Source organism: Haliotis rufescens, unplaced genomic scaffold (genome assembly GCF_023055435.1).
Source record: "Haliotis rufescens isolate VD_foot unplaced genomic scaffold, xgHalRufe1.0.p SCAF_1, whole genome shotgun sequence".
NCBI classification, from domain to species: Eukaryota; Metazoa; Mollusca; class Gastropoda; order Lepetellida; family Haliotidae; genus Haliotis; species Haliotis rufescens.
Window position 1 is genome coordinate 51,338,491 of NW_025963779.1, and position 16,612 is coordinate 51,355,102.

At 36.5% G+C, this 16,612-nt stretch overlaps 1 protein-coding gene across 1 annotated transcript; it reads left to right on the forward strand.

The window, feature by feature from the left end:
* The first annotated feature begins 236 nt into the window (after positions 1-236).
* LOC124131361 (stabilizer of axonemal microtubules 2-like) lies at positions 237-15,911 on the forward strand. The gene is made up of 5 exons (XM_046494596.2): positions 237-427; positions 4,778-4,954; positions 8,882-8,994; positions 11,936-12,022; positions 12,883-15,911. The coding sequence occupies exons 1-5, from the start codon at positions 387-389 to the stop codon at positions 13,884-13,886; spliced, it is 1,422 nt and encodes a 473-aa protein (XP_046350552.1). The 5' UTR covers positions 237-386; the 3' UTR covers positions 13,887-15,911.
* The last annotated feature ends 701 nt before the right edge of the window (positions 15,912-16,612 follow it).

The following is a 16,612-nucleotide window of genomic DNA, read 5'->3' on the forward strand; positions in this document are numbered from 1 at the left end:
GTCTACCCTATTCTTTGTGAGGGGAGTTTGCACCATTATCAACACTTTCAAGTGTTTCTCCAGGAACAGAGAACGGAAAGACTTTAACCCGTATCCCACTACAAAGGTTATATATCCCTTGCGGCTCAATCCATTTAATTATATATATTTTTGAGGGGGGATACGGGCGGAGGTCTCACCCGACGTGAGGTATATGGATTATGACGAAACCTGATACCCTTACATTGGACTGCCCTGTTGCCATCCGCCATTTTTGATAAACATATTGTGTTGTCTGCTTGGCGACCCGTGTTTCATCGTAACCACCTGCTCTAGACGAAACAGTGATATCTAATCGCAACTTTGAAAGAAACTGCATCTAGATATCACGTCTCAAACATCCAGTGATGGGGAAAAGGAGATGCATATGTGAGATCTGTACATGCGGGTAAGTAGTTTATCATGGTTTTAGTGTAAAATGTCACTAGTCCTGTTGACATGAGGTGTCAAATGTCGTTAAGAACAATCAAATGAAGAAAGTTTCTCCCAAAGGAAACATAATTGTGTAGTAAACATATTCTTATCAGTATATAACAAGTAAATATCTGAAGAACTTTTGTTAAAATCTTGTTTCAGTATGGTCAATTTAACCAGTTTAAAAGACCATTAGATGTTGGCAGGGACAGTCAATACCACAATTAATATAATTGCTCGTGGCGTTTTGATAGTCATCTTTCGTATATTCAATTTAGTATAGCTTAACTGGACAACACTCAGAACAAAATATAAACCTCTACAGTATGGAATTAATTAGTGAGTCAACAAAATCTGAAAATAATTCTTTTTTTGCTGTAGATATAAAATTAATTAACTCTGCATGTAGCGCCACTATCTGTTCTCCAACACAAACAAACCTAGAATATAGATGCTGTCTACATCTAGTAAAATCAATCTATTAGAACCTAAATAGAATTGTCCTTTTTTCTAATTGAATATTTATGGTGGTGATGTAAATTTTAAGGGATATGTTATTGTATCTTCTATTGAATTGGGGACCTAGTCCAGCAAAAACAACTTCGCTAAAAACTGATATGTTGCCCTTAGTCTGCAGCAAATGTCAGTAAAAATTCCCAAATATTAATTAAACATTTTCCAGTACACATGCATTTTACCGGACACCTATCCGCCATGTTTGTTTGATGCTACTCATAAAGCTGCACGCGACAGCATCACTATTTGTAAAATAGGGTGATAAAGATCAAAATAAACAGACAAAATGCCCCACTTGCATGTGTACGGTTTAATATGATTAAACCTTGAAATTGAATATCAAAGCGATGCATAAACTTTGAAAATTGAACATCAACATCGAAAAAGTACTCGAAAATAGAAGTTCCATAACCTCATCAGTGATATCCGTCCGAACCACATTTCAGCGAATACGTGTTTTGTATCTACGAGCAACGAAAATGGCGTCTGAAAAATTTAGAAACCGTTACTAAGGAATGAACTTGTGCACGTCCCTTACCAAAAAGGCAGAAGGTGTCGGTATACTGCATTTTTGCCCTTTTTCCAATTCATGTCATAATAGTTCTGACAGTATGTCAAAGGGGATCAAATTTGAGTAAAACAAGAATAAAAACCTAAATGTCTGATAACAGACATGGTTCATAAAGAATACAGAGATGGAATTCTCTAAATTTATGATTTGTCTACTCTCATACATGATTGGCCATAGGTCAGTCATTGATTGCTATTTCTAACCACATTTTATTCTATTCCCAACACTTCTTGACTGAGAGTGAGGTAACATGACATGAATAAAACTTGCTGATGTGTGTGTGTGTGCACATGCATCTGGTAACCCGTGAATATCCGGGTTAGAATAGATCTTCAGCAACCCATACTTGCCGTAAAAGGCGACAAATGGGATCGGGTGGTCAGGCTTGCTAACTTGGTTGATGCATGTCATCGTTTCCCAGTTGTGTGTGGTCTTTTCCTTGGAGGTGTGTTTTATCCTATTAATACACAAATCAAATTATAGATTTTTATCCTACAAAAGAAACAAAAAATAGAAAATCTCATCTCTGTTTTGCGAGACACAAGAAATTTACTCTGACCTAAAAATGTTATCTAATACATGTTTCAGTATAAAATGCAAAAACAATCTTTCACCTCATACACAACACATATACCGTATTCGACGTAATAAGCGCCCCGCTCTAATAAGCGCCCACGGCGATATTTGCTAATAAATTGGCAAGTGAACAATCCCAATTAGCACCCCTTCCGATTGATCAATGTACACAAGACTTATTTATTCGTGTATAATACGCACTCGTGTGTTATATGCACCCTTAATTATTGGCAATTAAATTCTCGAAAAATATATCTGTCGTATATAAACAGTCAGGCCGTCAGCACAAACCACGAAATTTATCTTTCAACTCTGTTTTTTCCACCAAAATAATATTCTAATAAGAGCCCCTTATTTCTAATTTTGAGAGCGCCCTGGGCGCTTATTACGTCGAATACGGTAACCTGTTTTCTCAGTCAGTAAGTCCGCCATTTCCTACAAGAGAAGCTGTCATACATTACAACCTGTCCACCCCAGGGGAACTTCATAAGGTGAAACTTGAGCATGTCAAAATCTGAAATCAATAAAGAAATAAAGCTGATAGTAGCGCCCCCATCTCCCAGATAAGGTCTCGGGTATATTTTCAAGAAGTCAGTCTTGAGGGCCTGCCCTTGGCTTTATTGTCAGGTACACCACTAGGTTGGGGTGCAGTGTCATGGGAGTAGCTGATCCCCTTCATGGATAAGAAATGTCTAGCAACATGTCTAACGTTGCAGGGATCTATTGCAAATTTGTAAATCTGATAAAAAGTATTTACAATCAAATATATTCTAAAAAGTCCCTTCAGAAGATATGTCAGGATAGTACTGTCATAATTGTTTGTTTCTCTCTATTTTAGAATTATTATCTTCAGGATAATTTTTTATATGTACATAGACATGTAGATAACAATTTTTTAAATTTAAATTTTAAATATAAAAGAGTTACTAGCACTTTAATATATTTCAAGATTTATTATTTATATTACTGATGTAATGAACATGGAATTCAAAGTGAAGTAATAAAGGCTTTTATTGATGAATCTTTGAAGAATAAATTTTTTTTTAAAAAATTTATGAGTGAATAAATTTGGGACAAACGATAGATACAGTTCAATTAGTAAGTTCATAAATGGTTGACATAGTGAGAGTTAATATTTTTCTTTTATTATTCAGCCTTGAATTTTTACAGTTGAAATGACGATAAAACATGATTGATTACGTTTCATTGACTGAACAGTCATTCCATTCATCACTGGGAATAGTGCTCTGACAGCAATAAGCTGATGTAATGGCCACACTGCCATTGTACGTAGACCATTGTCGCTGTAACCAAATCAGAAGCTATTGATCTTCAGCTGATACATTTTATTGACATTGATTATCCAGGATTATTGATTTTCTGTAGTGATTAGATATAGTCAATGACAGTATGATATATAGTACAAAGAAGGATTAATCAGATTTGGTCTTCTGTAGCTGCACAATACAATGCTTGAAAGATCGGTAGACATTGGTCACAAGGGGTAACCGACCTAACCTAATAATGTCTGATCATATCCAAGGTTGGCACGGGTTTGTAGATGTGAGTGATGTTTTCATGAAAGATCAGTGATGATTAGGAACTATTTATAAATATCAATAGGCTTAGGTACTGTTTGTAAAACTGAAGGAAATGCTTTCCATGTTGTCATTAACTGAACACGACTATTACTGTGGATACTCCTATTGAATAATGTTAATTGTTCCAACCAGCTTTAAACTAGGACTAATACTAAATGGACTAATACTATTATAAAAACGTTTTAGCAGCGGTAGAAACTAACAATTTTGTCCACTAGTCCTTATAATGATAACGCATTGCAAAACCCTTAAAATGGAAAATGTCTACTAGTTCTTATGATACCTTAACTATTGGGCTGTTTATCAAGAACTATAGGACTAGTTCCAATTTCTAATGCTGGTTTTAGCATTTTAAACATTACCATTGGACGACACTTAAATAATAAAAAATACAGTGATTTTCCCATTGAAAAATGCATTAGGATATTTTCTTTTTAAACAACATTTGTCTATATTGCCACCATATACTGTGAGGACATTTTGGATGACAATCAGACAATGTCCTAGCAAAGGAACCAATCTGGCCCCCTTATTTATAGATAAGCTATGAACAATATACATTTTCCACTTGTATACCTTTAACATAGATTGCCGTGAGTATCTGCAAGACTGCTGTTGTGCATTAAGCAGTAATCACTCACTTGCCTACTCTAACATGGCACAGATTATTTAGAACGACAATGTATACCTAATATTTTCTGTTTTAATTAATGCAATTGGTATTAATGTCTGACCATTTTAATGTCTACCTTATGCATGTATGGAACATGATAGAAATGGTTTGTCATAGATTGTCTGACTTTTTATTTTGACCAGATCACTTTTATAACTTTGGAAGAACACTTGAAAGTGTTCATTATTAGATATAAAGTAGATGAGAGAAATGCATTTAATGCTATATGCAACATCTAAATGACCATCTCTACAGTTTGTGTACTGCTGTAGGTAGCTCTGGTCCTCGTGTTCCTGGGCAGCAAAAATAAATTCAGTAATTTAATGTGTTATGTTGAAAACAAATTTGAAATTTGAGTATTATTTATATTTTACTTTTTTCTCTCAGGCGCCATCGCTGCCCGCATCGCCCCAATGTGACGATAGGGAGGGGAGATAGACCATGTTTGCTGTCAGAGTACAACACAACCTACAGGGCCCACCCTATCGTGCCCCGGGAGTCGTGCAAGCCCCCAGCAGTAGCCATCAAGGGTGATGGACCCCTGGAAGACAGGACTACGCACAGGTATGTACAGTTATACTGGAGGCCTTTGTGAGTACTTCACAGGTTTGTGTGCACTGCGTTCCAGCATCACCCACGAATACCAGCTGCCATGCAGTGTAACAATCACACACCTCTATATTCAGTCACTCAAGGGACAACCATTTAATTTTTGGGTGGGTGGGTTTGGGTTTTCTAGAAATATATACACGCCCTTGTTGTACTGAATTATTTTAACATACACCTCGTATTGTAAGAAAATAAAAATGTGCACTTTTCTAGCAGACAAGTGTCCAAAGAATAGAGTTTAATATTCTTAGTTATTTAAACCAAAAGATTTTGACTTTATCTAATATACTTCTTATAAAAAATCAAAATGAATAAATAATGATTGTCTGAATAAAAAAAGGGGATGCTTTGCATTATATTGTGCCAGGCACACTTTAACTACAGAACCAACACTTTATTATAGAGGGGGTCGGTCGTGTAGCCCAGTGGTTAAAGCGTTCGAAGACGATTAATTTCTGACAAGGGTACAATGAGTGATGCCCATTTCTGGTGTCCCCCATCGTGATATTGCTGGAATATAGCTTAATAAAAAATCAAACTCACTCACTCACTCACTATTATAGAGGGCAATGCTATAACTTATATATATAGGGAAATGTTAGTGTGCAAATGGATTAAACAAGTGAGCATATTCATTTTACGTTCAAGTTCCATACTTTGCAGTGTTAGAAATTGGCACTAGTCCTATAGCCCTTGCCAAACTGCCCAATGGTTAAGGACTGGTAGAGATTTGCCATTTTGAAGGGTTTTGCTATAACAAATGTTATCAATATATGACTGGTCTCGTATCTGTCTGTACCATCCACTTACTTCCCTCAGCCCCCTGCTTTCTCCAAACCATCCGTGCCAAGCCTGGCCCCACAATAGCTTGTTAATTGATGAGTGAAAGGGAAGGTCCTCTCTGTCCAGCTATATTGTGCCTAGCATGTTGAGAATGAGTGGCCTTGCTGTGGCTTTAAACATTTTTTAACAATTTAGCAAACTTTAATATGTAAACAACAAATATAATCAAGTTTTTTGTCAGCTTAACAATAAAGTTTAATCTTACTTATTTTGGGGATACTTTAAAAAGAAATCAAAGTTTCTTTTGAGCTGGCATGAATATCATAAAATACTTAGCAAGTCTATGCTCATAATTCCCTCTACTCCTACTGAATTTGACTAGGGTACATTTCTGGGTACTGAAATGTACCTGGGGTACAAATCTGTAGTACCCCTGATGACAACGACCCCTTCAGCTCTACTCCCACTAGCAGTTGACCCTACATTACATATTCTTCATGAATACTGTAAGTCATGAAATTTGTCGCCAAATTAATGCCAGTGTAGCCAGTGTAGCCTGCTGGCCTAAAATGCGTCATTAAATGTATCTGTCAATTACCTACTGGCCAGTCAGACAGTGGAATGCCCTACTGTTGAGTTCAAAGCAAACCAGTCTTCTCACTTGTCGGCAACACTTTTACTATGTCCCCCATAGTATCCAGTAACATGCTGCAACATTTCATTGATAATGTCAGGGGGAATAATTAAGTGCATGCAAAGTTAAACATTAGAGTGTACTAACAACAAAACTCTGTTAAATTGACAGAATACAAAGCTATGCATTTCTGGACGTTCTAAATATTCTGTTGGTTCTTCAATTATAATTTATCAATCTGTACAAGCCCAAGTTGGGCCTAGAATGTTTTCCTGCCAGGCTTTTGCGCATAAGATTTAATCAGAAAGATATTTGTCGGCTAACAAGAATGTGGTTGACAATTTAGATGTGCATATGATCAGAGAAACAATTTATTTTAAAAGTTGTTAGAAAAAATAAAAGTTACATGTTTAGAAATGTGATAAAAGTAACTGACATAAGGAACCAGTAGGTCAACAGTGCCATGTGTCCAACACTGAGACACATTTCTGGGGTTCAAACACTGATAAATTAAGGGAGGTCCTTGAGGTTTTCTATGGTATTTGAATCTATCGACCCCCTAAATCTTCATCTTTTAACATTATAACAAGGGCCCTTTGACTTTCATATTAATTACTAGCACGGATTGATAGCTATTTCAAACCATGTTTCAGAAGGATAGACAAATAGATTGTAGAATTACTCTTGTTATAATTCTTATTTCTTTTAACTCTTCCTGTCAATATTGAGCAATAACTCTGCCATAAAAGATTTGGTAATATTTCCCATTTCGCTCTGAAAGAAAATATGCTGATGTGCAGTTTGATTGGCACTCTTGGAGCTAATTATAGGGATGTGGTTGCCACTGTCAGTCATCAAAACATAAACTGTTGTCAATATCTAGCTTGACTTGTCATAAGACTCCCATAATTAACACCATTCACACGTCATGTGTGTTCCTTCAGACAATATCATCCTTCACTGCACATCCCATTTTACTCCAACTCCGATAATCAATACTACGCAATAATAGCTATACCCCAATGTCAATAATAGCCATACGCCAGTGTCAGTAATAATCATTAAGGAATGTAATGTTTGTGACAATGACGGTAATGTTCTTAGCAGCTTGAAACATTCTTTCACACCTGCCTAGCAACAAGGTAGTATTTGTTTACATAGATTTACCCTCTAAAATATTGATTGGAAAACGCATTGTTTCTTGGTGCTAAGAGTCTGAAGGAATTGTATGGATTTATAACTAAGACCGGAGCAGTCTTCACCATTCATTTAATGCATCTGGTGCATCAGTGTGACTCGATCATGTTGAGAATTGGTTTCAGTTTCAAGATTGACCCTTGGTTTTAGAAATCAATTGATCAATGATTAATGATCAGTCACGAATAAGAATAAGAACACCATACATTTACAGTCTGTGCATTGAGTGGATTAGCCTGATTTGACGCTTAGCATCATTTTCAGGAGATTTTATGTTATTGGCTGAGCTTACTAGACTGAGGACAATTTTATAAGACATGGTCTTTGTTCTAGTGGCTTAGACACAGACAGTATTTAAACATTACTTTTCAGTCTTTCATCTAATTTAAAAAAACAAACCCAAACCCATGAAATTGTGCCATATTCTGCATCACAAAACAAATCCATTTGGCACCATTGCAATAGCATCAGGCTATTTTACAATAAGTACTGCAATACATATCTTCCCTATTGTGATAGTTCATACTGCAACACATTGATAATATGATGTAATGTACACTTCTAATTTTGAATATCTAAAAACAAGTAAATGCTAAGAAAAATAGCGATATCATCACAATATTTGTATTGTCATTCATTTTCTGTACCTTCCTTTAACATATACAGATATAGCATATTCTTGATTTACTGAGGAGGAAAATTGTTATCTGAAATGGAAAACAAGGAAAGTCAAAATTATGATCCAGAGTCGAAATGATTAGTTTCCACTCTGTGTTGGAATGTCTGAAGCATGATCGACATAATTAATTCTGAGTTGGTGATATGGGAGTATGAAACAGGTGGAATTTGAATTAGAACCTAATGACTACTAGTATTTGATTGTTTAATGATTTAAATGGTGGTGTTTCAAACACATTCTAATTTTAGCCTACAACAAGTATTTAGAAGACAAAATGCTAGAACGTGAAAAATATTTTGATACGTAAAGAAAGACAACTTGCTCTAGCAAAATGCAACAATTAAAGTAAGGACTGACGTGTTATTGTTTTACTCATCGAGTTAAGCCCAAATATAAACTGGATGAATCTGCATATCAAGAGATTATGTTTCATCACATGGTCTTTGTTGAGTAAAATATCTTCTGCAAGGCTTGCCACTGTGTTACTTTTATTGGAGCAAATGCTTTTTAAGTTGTTGTATTTCTTGATGTTAGTCATGTTTTAGTCTCTCTGTGCGTTTTTGTAAATGTACATTGTGATGTATTTCAGGGTGGACTACATCCCCCACCCCATAGAGCGCCCCCAGTTCCATGTCCCTGACCAGTACTCCCGGCCTGCTGGGGATCATGATATGATGACGTCATATCACAAAGATTATACAGGTAGGCAGATGAATATGTTTAGTCTCGTAGGACTTGATTTGTGAAACCCCATAGTTCCTATTTGAATTCAGGGGTAGACACCGACGGACATGTCCAAATAGTCTGTAGTTCCTTGTGGACCAGTGGACTATGTAAACTAGCAAGATCTGGGGAGACAGTAACTAGTCCCTTTCGTTAGTCTGGGACAGTGGCCATGTCTACCCCTAGAATGTTAACAACTTAGTGGCTTTGTGATCTGTACTGCTGTTCTTGCAGTTGATTCTGAGCCAGGAATTCACTGGCTATTCTGAATGTGCTTTTTAAACAAGTCAAACTGATGCAGCTGTTGGTCATTGAGCAAAATTATAGAGAAATTTTACATCAAACATAACATGGGAAATCACTCGAATCTATTGATTCCAGGAGTAGAATCATTCTCATGATTTCTCTGTTTAATATAGGATGTTAAAGTCAGCAATAAAAAATATAAAACATGATCAGACAAAATAGTGTTACTGTTAAAGACATCATTCATATTTGCAATTGCTTTGTTGATAAAGAGATCAAAACCACTGTTTTATGATTATTCAGTTTATTTCAATATGTTATGGTGTTTTACAGAATATTAAGTAAATTTAAATATATTCGGAATCATGAAAATAATGTACCACAGATAAGTCACTTGTCCTTCAAAATTTGAGAGGGGTGGTTGGGTAGCCTGGTGGTTAAAGTATTTGCTCGTTACGCCAAAGACCCTGGTTGATTCCTGACATGGGTACAATGTGTGAAACTATTGTTTTATCAGGAATAATATATTCCAATATCTTGTTAATTTAGATACAGCTTTTACCATGTTTACTTAACATATTTAAAATAATAATAACCCTAAGCGAAGCAGCTGATTGCTATTGCCGGTTATTATTTTTTACATGGAACCAGTCTGACCAGTCACGAGTCACAGTGTGGCATTTATGATATATGTATCCATTCTCTGTCAACTAAAGTTCGTTTCAAGGCATCAATAGCGGTAATCTGACCGTGGTTGCTGTTAATAACGGTGAGTTGTGCGATCTTCCGATCACTTCAAACACGATTTCGCCGAAATTAATTAAAACAATATTAAAAGGAATTTTGAATAAAATTAATAAAATAAGTTACAAACAAAAGTCCAGATATAAAGAACACTTTTTATAGCCGGACAGTGTAATTACATGACTAATTTGCATACTTCAGTATGGATTTGTTGACATGGTATTTCCGGTGTTACGTGCTCACGGTAATGTCTTTCCATGGGGGAAAAAACATCAAAACTCATTAATTCGTGTATAATGCGCACCCCCTTCTACACAGCTGTGTTTTTTGGAAAAAAAGTGCGCACTATACTCAAGAAAATAGGGTACAATATATGCAAATTGAAACTTTGAATGTTTAAAAGTTATGAATAACACTGATAAGATTGTCAATAAAAATGTGAAGAACCACATTCTTAGTCAGCTGTCTTTTGGTGTATATTGCTGTGACATAAGGCTCGACAATATCACTCCACCATATCAGTTTTCAAAAGAAACTGAAGAGTGCTGTATATCTTATCTATTGCCATTCAAATCTTTGCTATTCAAATTTACACTTATTGAAAACCTCACAGTGGTAACCGCGACCAATTCATGATGACAATTTGTTGCTCATGGCAACCTGTGCTATTGTGTCAGAGAGCACACGCTGCTGGTATCCATGATATGTGAAGTGTGAATGTGTGTATACCTCCATGTTAGTATGAATAAATAATGACACACCTGTCAGGCTTGACGCTAGGTAATGCTACTGTACAGGCTGCGACGGGTGGCAACTGTTCCCAAGGTGGGAAATACTGTCAGTGTTTCTTGAGGCCTTCCCTATTTGATTACTTGTGTTTTTTAAGTATTTTGTGAATTTTTGTGTGCCCTATTGCATGAGCCAAAATAAACCTAAGTGAAATTGTTTGCTTTGCTATAACACAGAAAAGAATCTTCTAACCTCAGGTTTCATACAACAGAAAGTAGATCTGAGAATCAAATTTTGCAAATGTTATTTAATTTGAAAAATATTTTAAGTATAATATTTTTCAGTATTCTCTTGGCAAGTACAATATGTTGGAGGCAAAACCCAACCAAACAGAAATGTGTTTAGATTCCTCTTTCTTTTTCTACAAATTAAAACAGTTCAGTTGTCTGAAATAGTTTTTTGTCTGAAAGAAAAACATAAAAAAACCATAAAATTGTTTTTTTTAAAAAGTTTTGTTTATTGGCATTGTCTTAAAATAGGAAAATAACACAGAAAAGACAACAATTTTAATCTCTCTTAAACAACCACAGACAACAAAAAAACAAACTATATGCAAGCAAACAACATAAATATTTATTATAAGGGTAACGCTATTTTTCCAGGGCATTATCATTTGCAGAAGCCTGAGGTCTTCCATTAACTTCAATTAACCCGACGAAGGAGGGCAGTTGAAAAGATCGCAGGCTTCTGCAAATGATAATGCCCTGAAAAATAGCGTTACCTTAATTATAGCTAAAATGGATAGAATTTGTTATCAAATATATATAAACAACAATATTGGTTTTGAAACATTTACTGCAATCAACACAAATTTCACTGACCAACTTTTACGAATATGGAAACGTCATAGAACAAACTAGATGGCGTCTCTATTGAATGTGACGTCACCGTTCCCTATCCCCATGACGTCACCTAATAACGGGCATGATAATGGCCTGTCGTCAAGCATTATGAGGGCATTATCAAGTTACAGTGGCCCGCTCATTTCTAATAACGTGCTGGCGGTTTAATGATAATTCTATCCATTTTAGCTATAATATAAATTAAAACACTCACAGAAAATAAATTCCCATGGCATTTAAAAAGTTATTACTCAATAAACTTTGTTATTGCATGCTGACCATGGTGATTTTGTCCACAGAGAAGCAGGGCGCCCCAGCCAAGGCCATCAAACAGCTGGGCATGCGGCACGTACCAGGGAAGTTCGAGGGCGAACCCACTTACAAAAGTAGGCACACATTTTTGCGGAGATGAAGAGTTTTAATGTTCCATGGAACAAATGGAACAAATGGGGACCTGTAAGGCCTGACAAGAACTCAGGGTCACAGAGTGCGAGTTGTCTGAGGCACCACAATCCGCTGTGCAGAGTTATGTCCCTTAGAAGGACCAGAAACCAGTGACAATGGGTGTGAATCACAGATTTGCCCTCCTTATGTTTCTATCTTTTTTAGCACCATACTGTGATTGTGGGTTCCGTGAAAGTGTTACAGCTCTATTAAGAACTGTGTCACTACATGCATCAGCCAAGAGAAAGTTTTACTTTTTTAAATTCGTTGATGAGAGTCGTAACCAGTTCCTCACTTTTCATCTAACAAGATGAACAAAACATCAGTTTGTTGTGGCCGAAATGACCTCTGAGTAACTACTTGGTTACAAATTTATGTTTGTGATTAGTCAACAACTCAACATATTAAATTATGCTATTGAGGAGTGTTTAAAATTATAATAAAAATATAAAGTTTGAAAATCTGTGCAGTAAATGAGGAATGTTGCCCGTAAACAGAACAAGTTTTATCACTCCTATGGTTACGTGTTACTCATGAAACTGTATTCATAAGCGTGATTGTTCTGGTAACAGTGATTGAGATTTGTTTTCTTATAAGTTTTTCAGTATGTTTTTCATTTGCTCTGGAAGGGAAATAAATGGTATATGATGTACTGGTGTATAGGAAAAGGGAAATAGCAAAAAGGTTTCCTCTTTGAAGTGTAAATAAGAGATGCATTGTATTCACTTGACCTGTAGTGATGTGATTTGATAACTAAGCATTCTTTCACTTGAGTTTTCATGTGACATTTTTCTGTTTCTAGCTGACTACAGAAAGTGGGATATGGCTGGTCGCCCTAACAGATTTGGTGATGTTTCTACCTGGAACCCTCCCCAGCAGCCATTTGAAGGACAGAGCACATTCACCCGGGATTACCAGCGCTACAACCAGGCTCCCCGTACCACCATGAAACCAAATGAGGCTGCCAAAATGTCTGATGCTCCTTTCGATGGAAACACTGGCTACAATGCTGCATACATTAAACATCCTCTTCAGGCAAAGTTTGTGAAGGAAAAGGACACCTATAGACCATCTGGTGTCCGCTTTGATGGCCTGTCCACCTTCAAGAGAGACTACCAGGGGGCATATGCACCAAAGACAGACAGCTGTAAGCCTGACGCTCAGGCATTCCAATCTCAGGCCCCTCTTGAAGACATGACAACCTTCAAGAATGACTACCGGAAATGGGATGCTGATCGTCCATTTGTAAGGGATCCGGAGCAGTACAAGAAGCCAGTCGGCGACATGGACATGAACACAACACACAATCTGGCATTTAAGGAATATCCTTTACAGCGTGCCTTTGCCAAGAGGCCCCACTCTGCAAATGTCATGAGAGCTGGAACCTTCGATGGAACTACAAACTACTCCACTGACTTCCGCCCATGGGACCTTGGACAGAGGAGCCGTCCAGTCATGAAGCCAGACTACCAACCCAACAACGCACCATTCGAGGGCATGTCCACCCAGAAGTCTCACTACATTCCTCACCCAATCAACCCCAACCAAAGCTGCAAACCTTCCAATGACTTCGTCCAGAGCCAAGGTCCCTTTGATGACAACACAATGTACAGGATGGACTACACCCCCAAGGCTTCGGAGCCCTGCCCTGCTGCAGTCATCGATACCACACGATCCACCTACAAATTTGTGGAACTTGATACTCGTGGTCACAAGCTATATCAACCTGTGTTTGAGTCTGTCACAGCACTTAACGGGTACGAGAGAGGTACCCCTCAGGTTAGAATGCAAACTCTTGTTGCATAAGGACTGACTTATTTAAAAGACTAATAACCACATGTACATTTTATATACTGTCATGGCTGTGTCTTATTCTGTTTTAATTATGGATATGTAAGTAAGAAATAGTAAAAAGTAAAGAAGTGTATCTTTACGTTGCATACGCATATGTCATCAAATTATAGGGTAACTTTTGAATACTAAATGTTATTTTTCCATTCTTTTTGTGACAAGAGTGAATTTCATTAGCTCAGCCAACCACTGATATGTAATGGGAGGATTTTAGTAGACACATAGTATTAATGTGTTACAGCATTAAAGGACTATTATTCCGTCCAGAGTTACCCCACTTGCTGCAGCAGGCTCCTCTTCCAATCTGCCAAATGTGTGATTGTGCCTACATGGCACAGATGTGTTTCTGCCATAGATGATAGTATAGACATATTTTTAACCACATTTTTGTATTTATGTGTAGGAAGTCTTGTAGAATCACTGCCCTTATTGAGCCACTTGCTTGATATTTAAATCTGTTATGTTTTTTTACATGTAGGAAACTATCTTTCAGTCATTCTATTGGTAACAATTCTCAGTTAATTTTCCATGTGAATATTTATATGTGATTTTATAATTTGTTCAGAAACTAATTGTTACAAATATCTTGAAAATTACAATAGCTAAGCAGTTGACTTGGGGAGAATTGTTTTTTCCCTTTTTTACCTTTTGCGTGAAGGAAGATCTTTTTCACTCATTCCATTGTAAATGATTCTCAATTAAGTTTCCTTACAAATTTTTAAATATGATTTTGTTATTTGTTTAGAAACAAGTTGATGCTAGTTATTTACAACTACAGGAGCTAAGCAGCTGGCTTGTAGTTAATTGTTTTGTTATGAGCATATTACTTATATATGTTTATCATACTGTGATAATTAAATGTAAATATTGCCCATGAACAAATTTGAATTTTATATAAAGAATATTGTTATTTATTAAGGAATTGTTGAGTTTGTGAAGACGTGGGAGAGTGATTATCTTCAATTTCGATATTTCGATTATGAATGATTTTGTCGAAGGTATTTCATGATATTAACATTCAAGTCTTTTTCTTTACTTCTCTTAATTTTTCAAGTATTTTCGCCATGAATGTCAAGGGAAAAAGACTTTTGTTTTCTGTTTTAATTACCATCAGTTTAAGCCCTGTGTGTCAGGTATTTCTTTCTGATATTGTGTCAAAACACAAGAGTGGTGGCTGAACATATGTTTACATGGCACAGGTTTTTAGGACAAAAGAACATAATTAACATTCAGTACACCATTTTTAAGGGTGAAAAGCCATAGAAACTGCTGTTGATATTCGTCAAACAAAAACAAGACAAAGACTCGTTGGATGTTCTTGATATTCTTTCTTGCTACCTTATCATGAGTGTCAGTTTTCTTTTGGAGACTTCTTTTTATCTTTTATTTATTGAAAGGAATATTTGGAATATTATTTAAAGCCCATTTCTTCATATTTTGAAGAATGGAAACTTGTTGTTTAAGTCATTGAAGCTATTGGGATCATGCTACTATTATATAACAAGTCCAACACCTTAATTATGATAATTGTTTTATGATAATTATTTTTACAATGTAAACCATTGGTAAAACTGACATAATATGTGACATGTATTCTGTAGTAATGTTTGTGATATTGACAAGTGTAAAATGATTCATATCTCACAATATTCATTTCCTAAATCTGTTTCATTAGTGTAGAAGAGACTGAGTGCATTGTTAACTGTACACTGATGATAGATACATGTGTTAGTACTATATGTCATGTGCAAGTATCCGTCTCATGTTGAGAGAATGCAGAAACATTTCAGAGAACTGAAATGAACACCACTGTGATTGAAATTGACAATGCTGTCTTTGTAAATAAATGTGCCTATTTATCTACATAAACGATACTCTATAAATTTTCTGTACCATATCTGTGATCTGGTTTTGATATTCTCATCAAAACACTGGGTATTCATTGGAAAAGATATCTCGCAATAAAACATCCAAATGTCACATCATTCAGTGTTGCTGTTTGTCACAAAGAGTTAGTGACAATGCTGCTTAGAGAGTGTTTCGGGGCGGTCGGGTAGCCTAGTGGTTAAAGCGTTCGCTCGCCACGCCGAAGACCCGGGTTCGATTCCCGACATGGGTACAATGTGTGAAGCCCATTTCTGGTGTCCCCAGCCGTGATGTTGCTGGAATATTGATAAAAGCGGCGTAAAACCATACTCACTCACTCACTCACTCACTAGAGAGTGTTTCATTTATAACATGGCAGGTCACATTAAAGTGGGGAAGGCCCAAAGCGACATCTACATATTTTGTGAAATTCATGAGTGTGAGTATGTTGTTGATTGGTCAGATTTCATAACTGGGGATTCAATCTCACTGTGATGTTGGCAGTTATGATGACTGGACATCTAACACAAGGTCTTGGTGTAACCCACAAGCACAGGTTAAGTTCTGACATATCAGGGGTTACAACTGGAATGACTGGTGGATACTAACCCCTGACAAGAAGATCCTGGTGTTGCTAAGGGACATAAGTCTAGCAATAGGCCACACTTGACCTGGCATTTTTGAGATTCCTTACTACAAATCCATTATGGAAATTTATTTGAGGTCCAGGATTTGTTTATGAAAGTGTCACCCTGTCACAGACAGAATGAGTTATGAGAGGTTTATACAGAGAACTGGTGGGTGGGTGAGTTGGG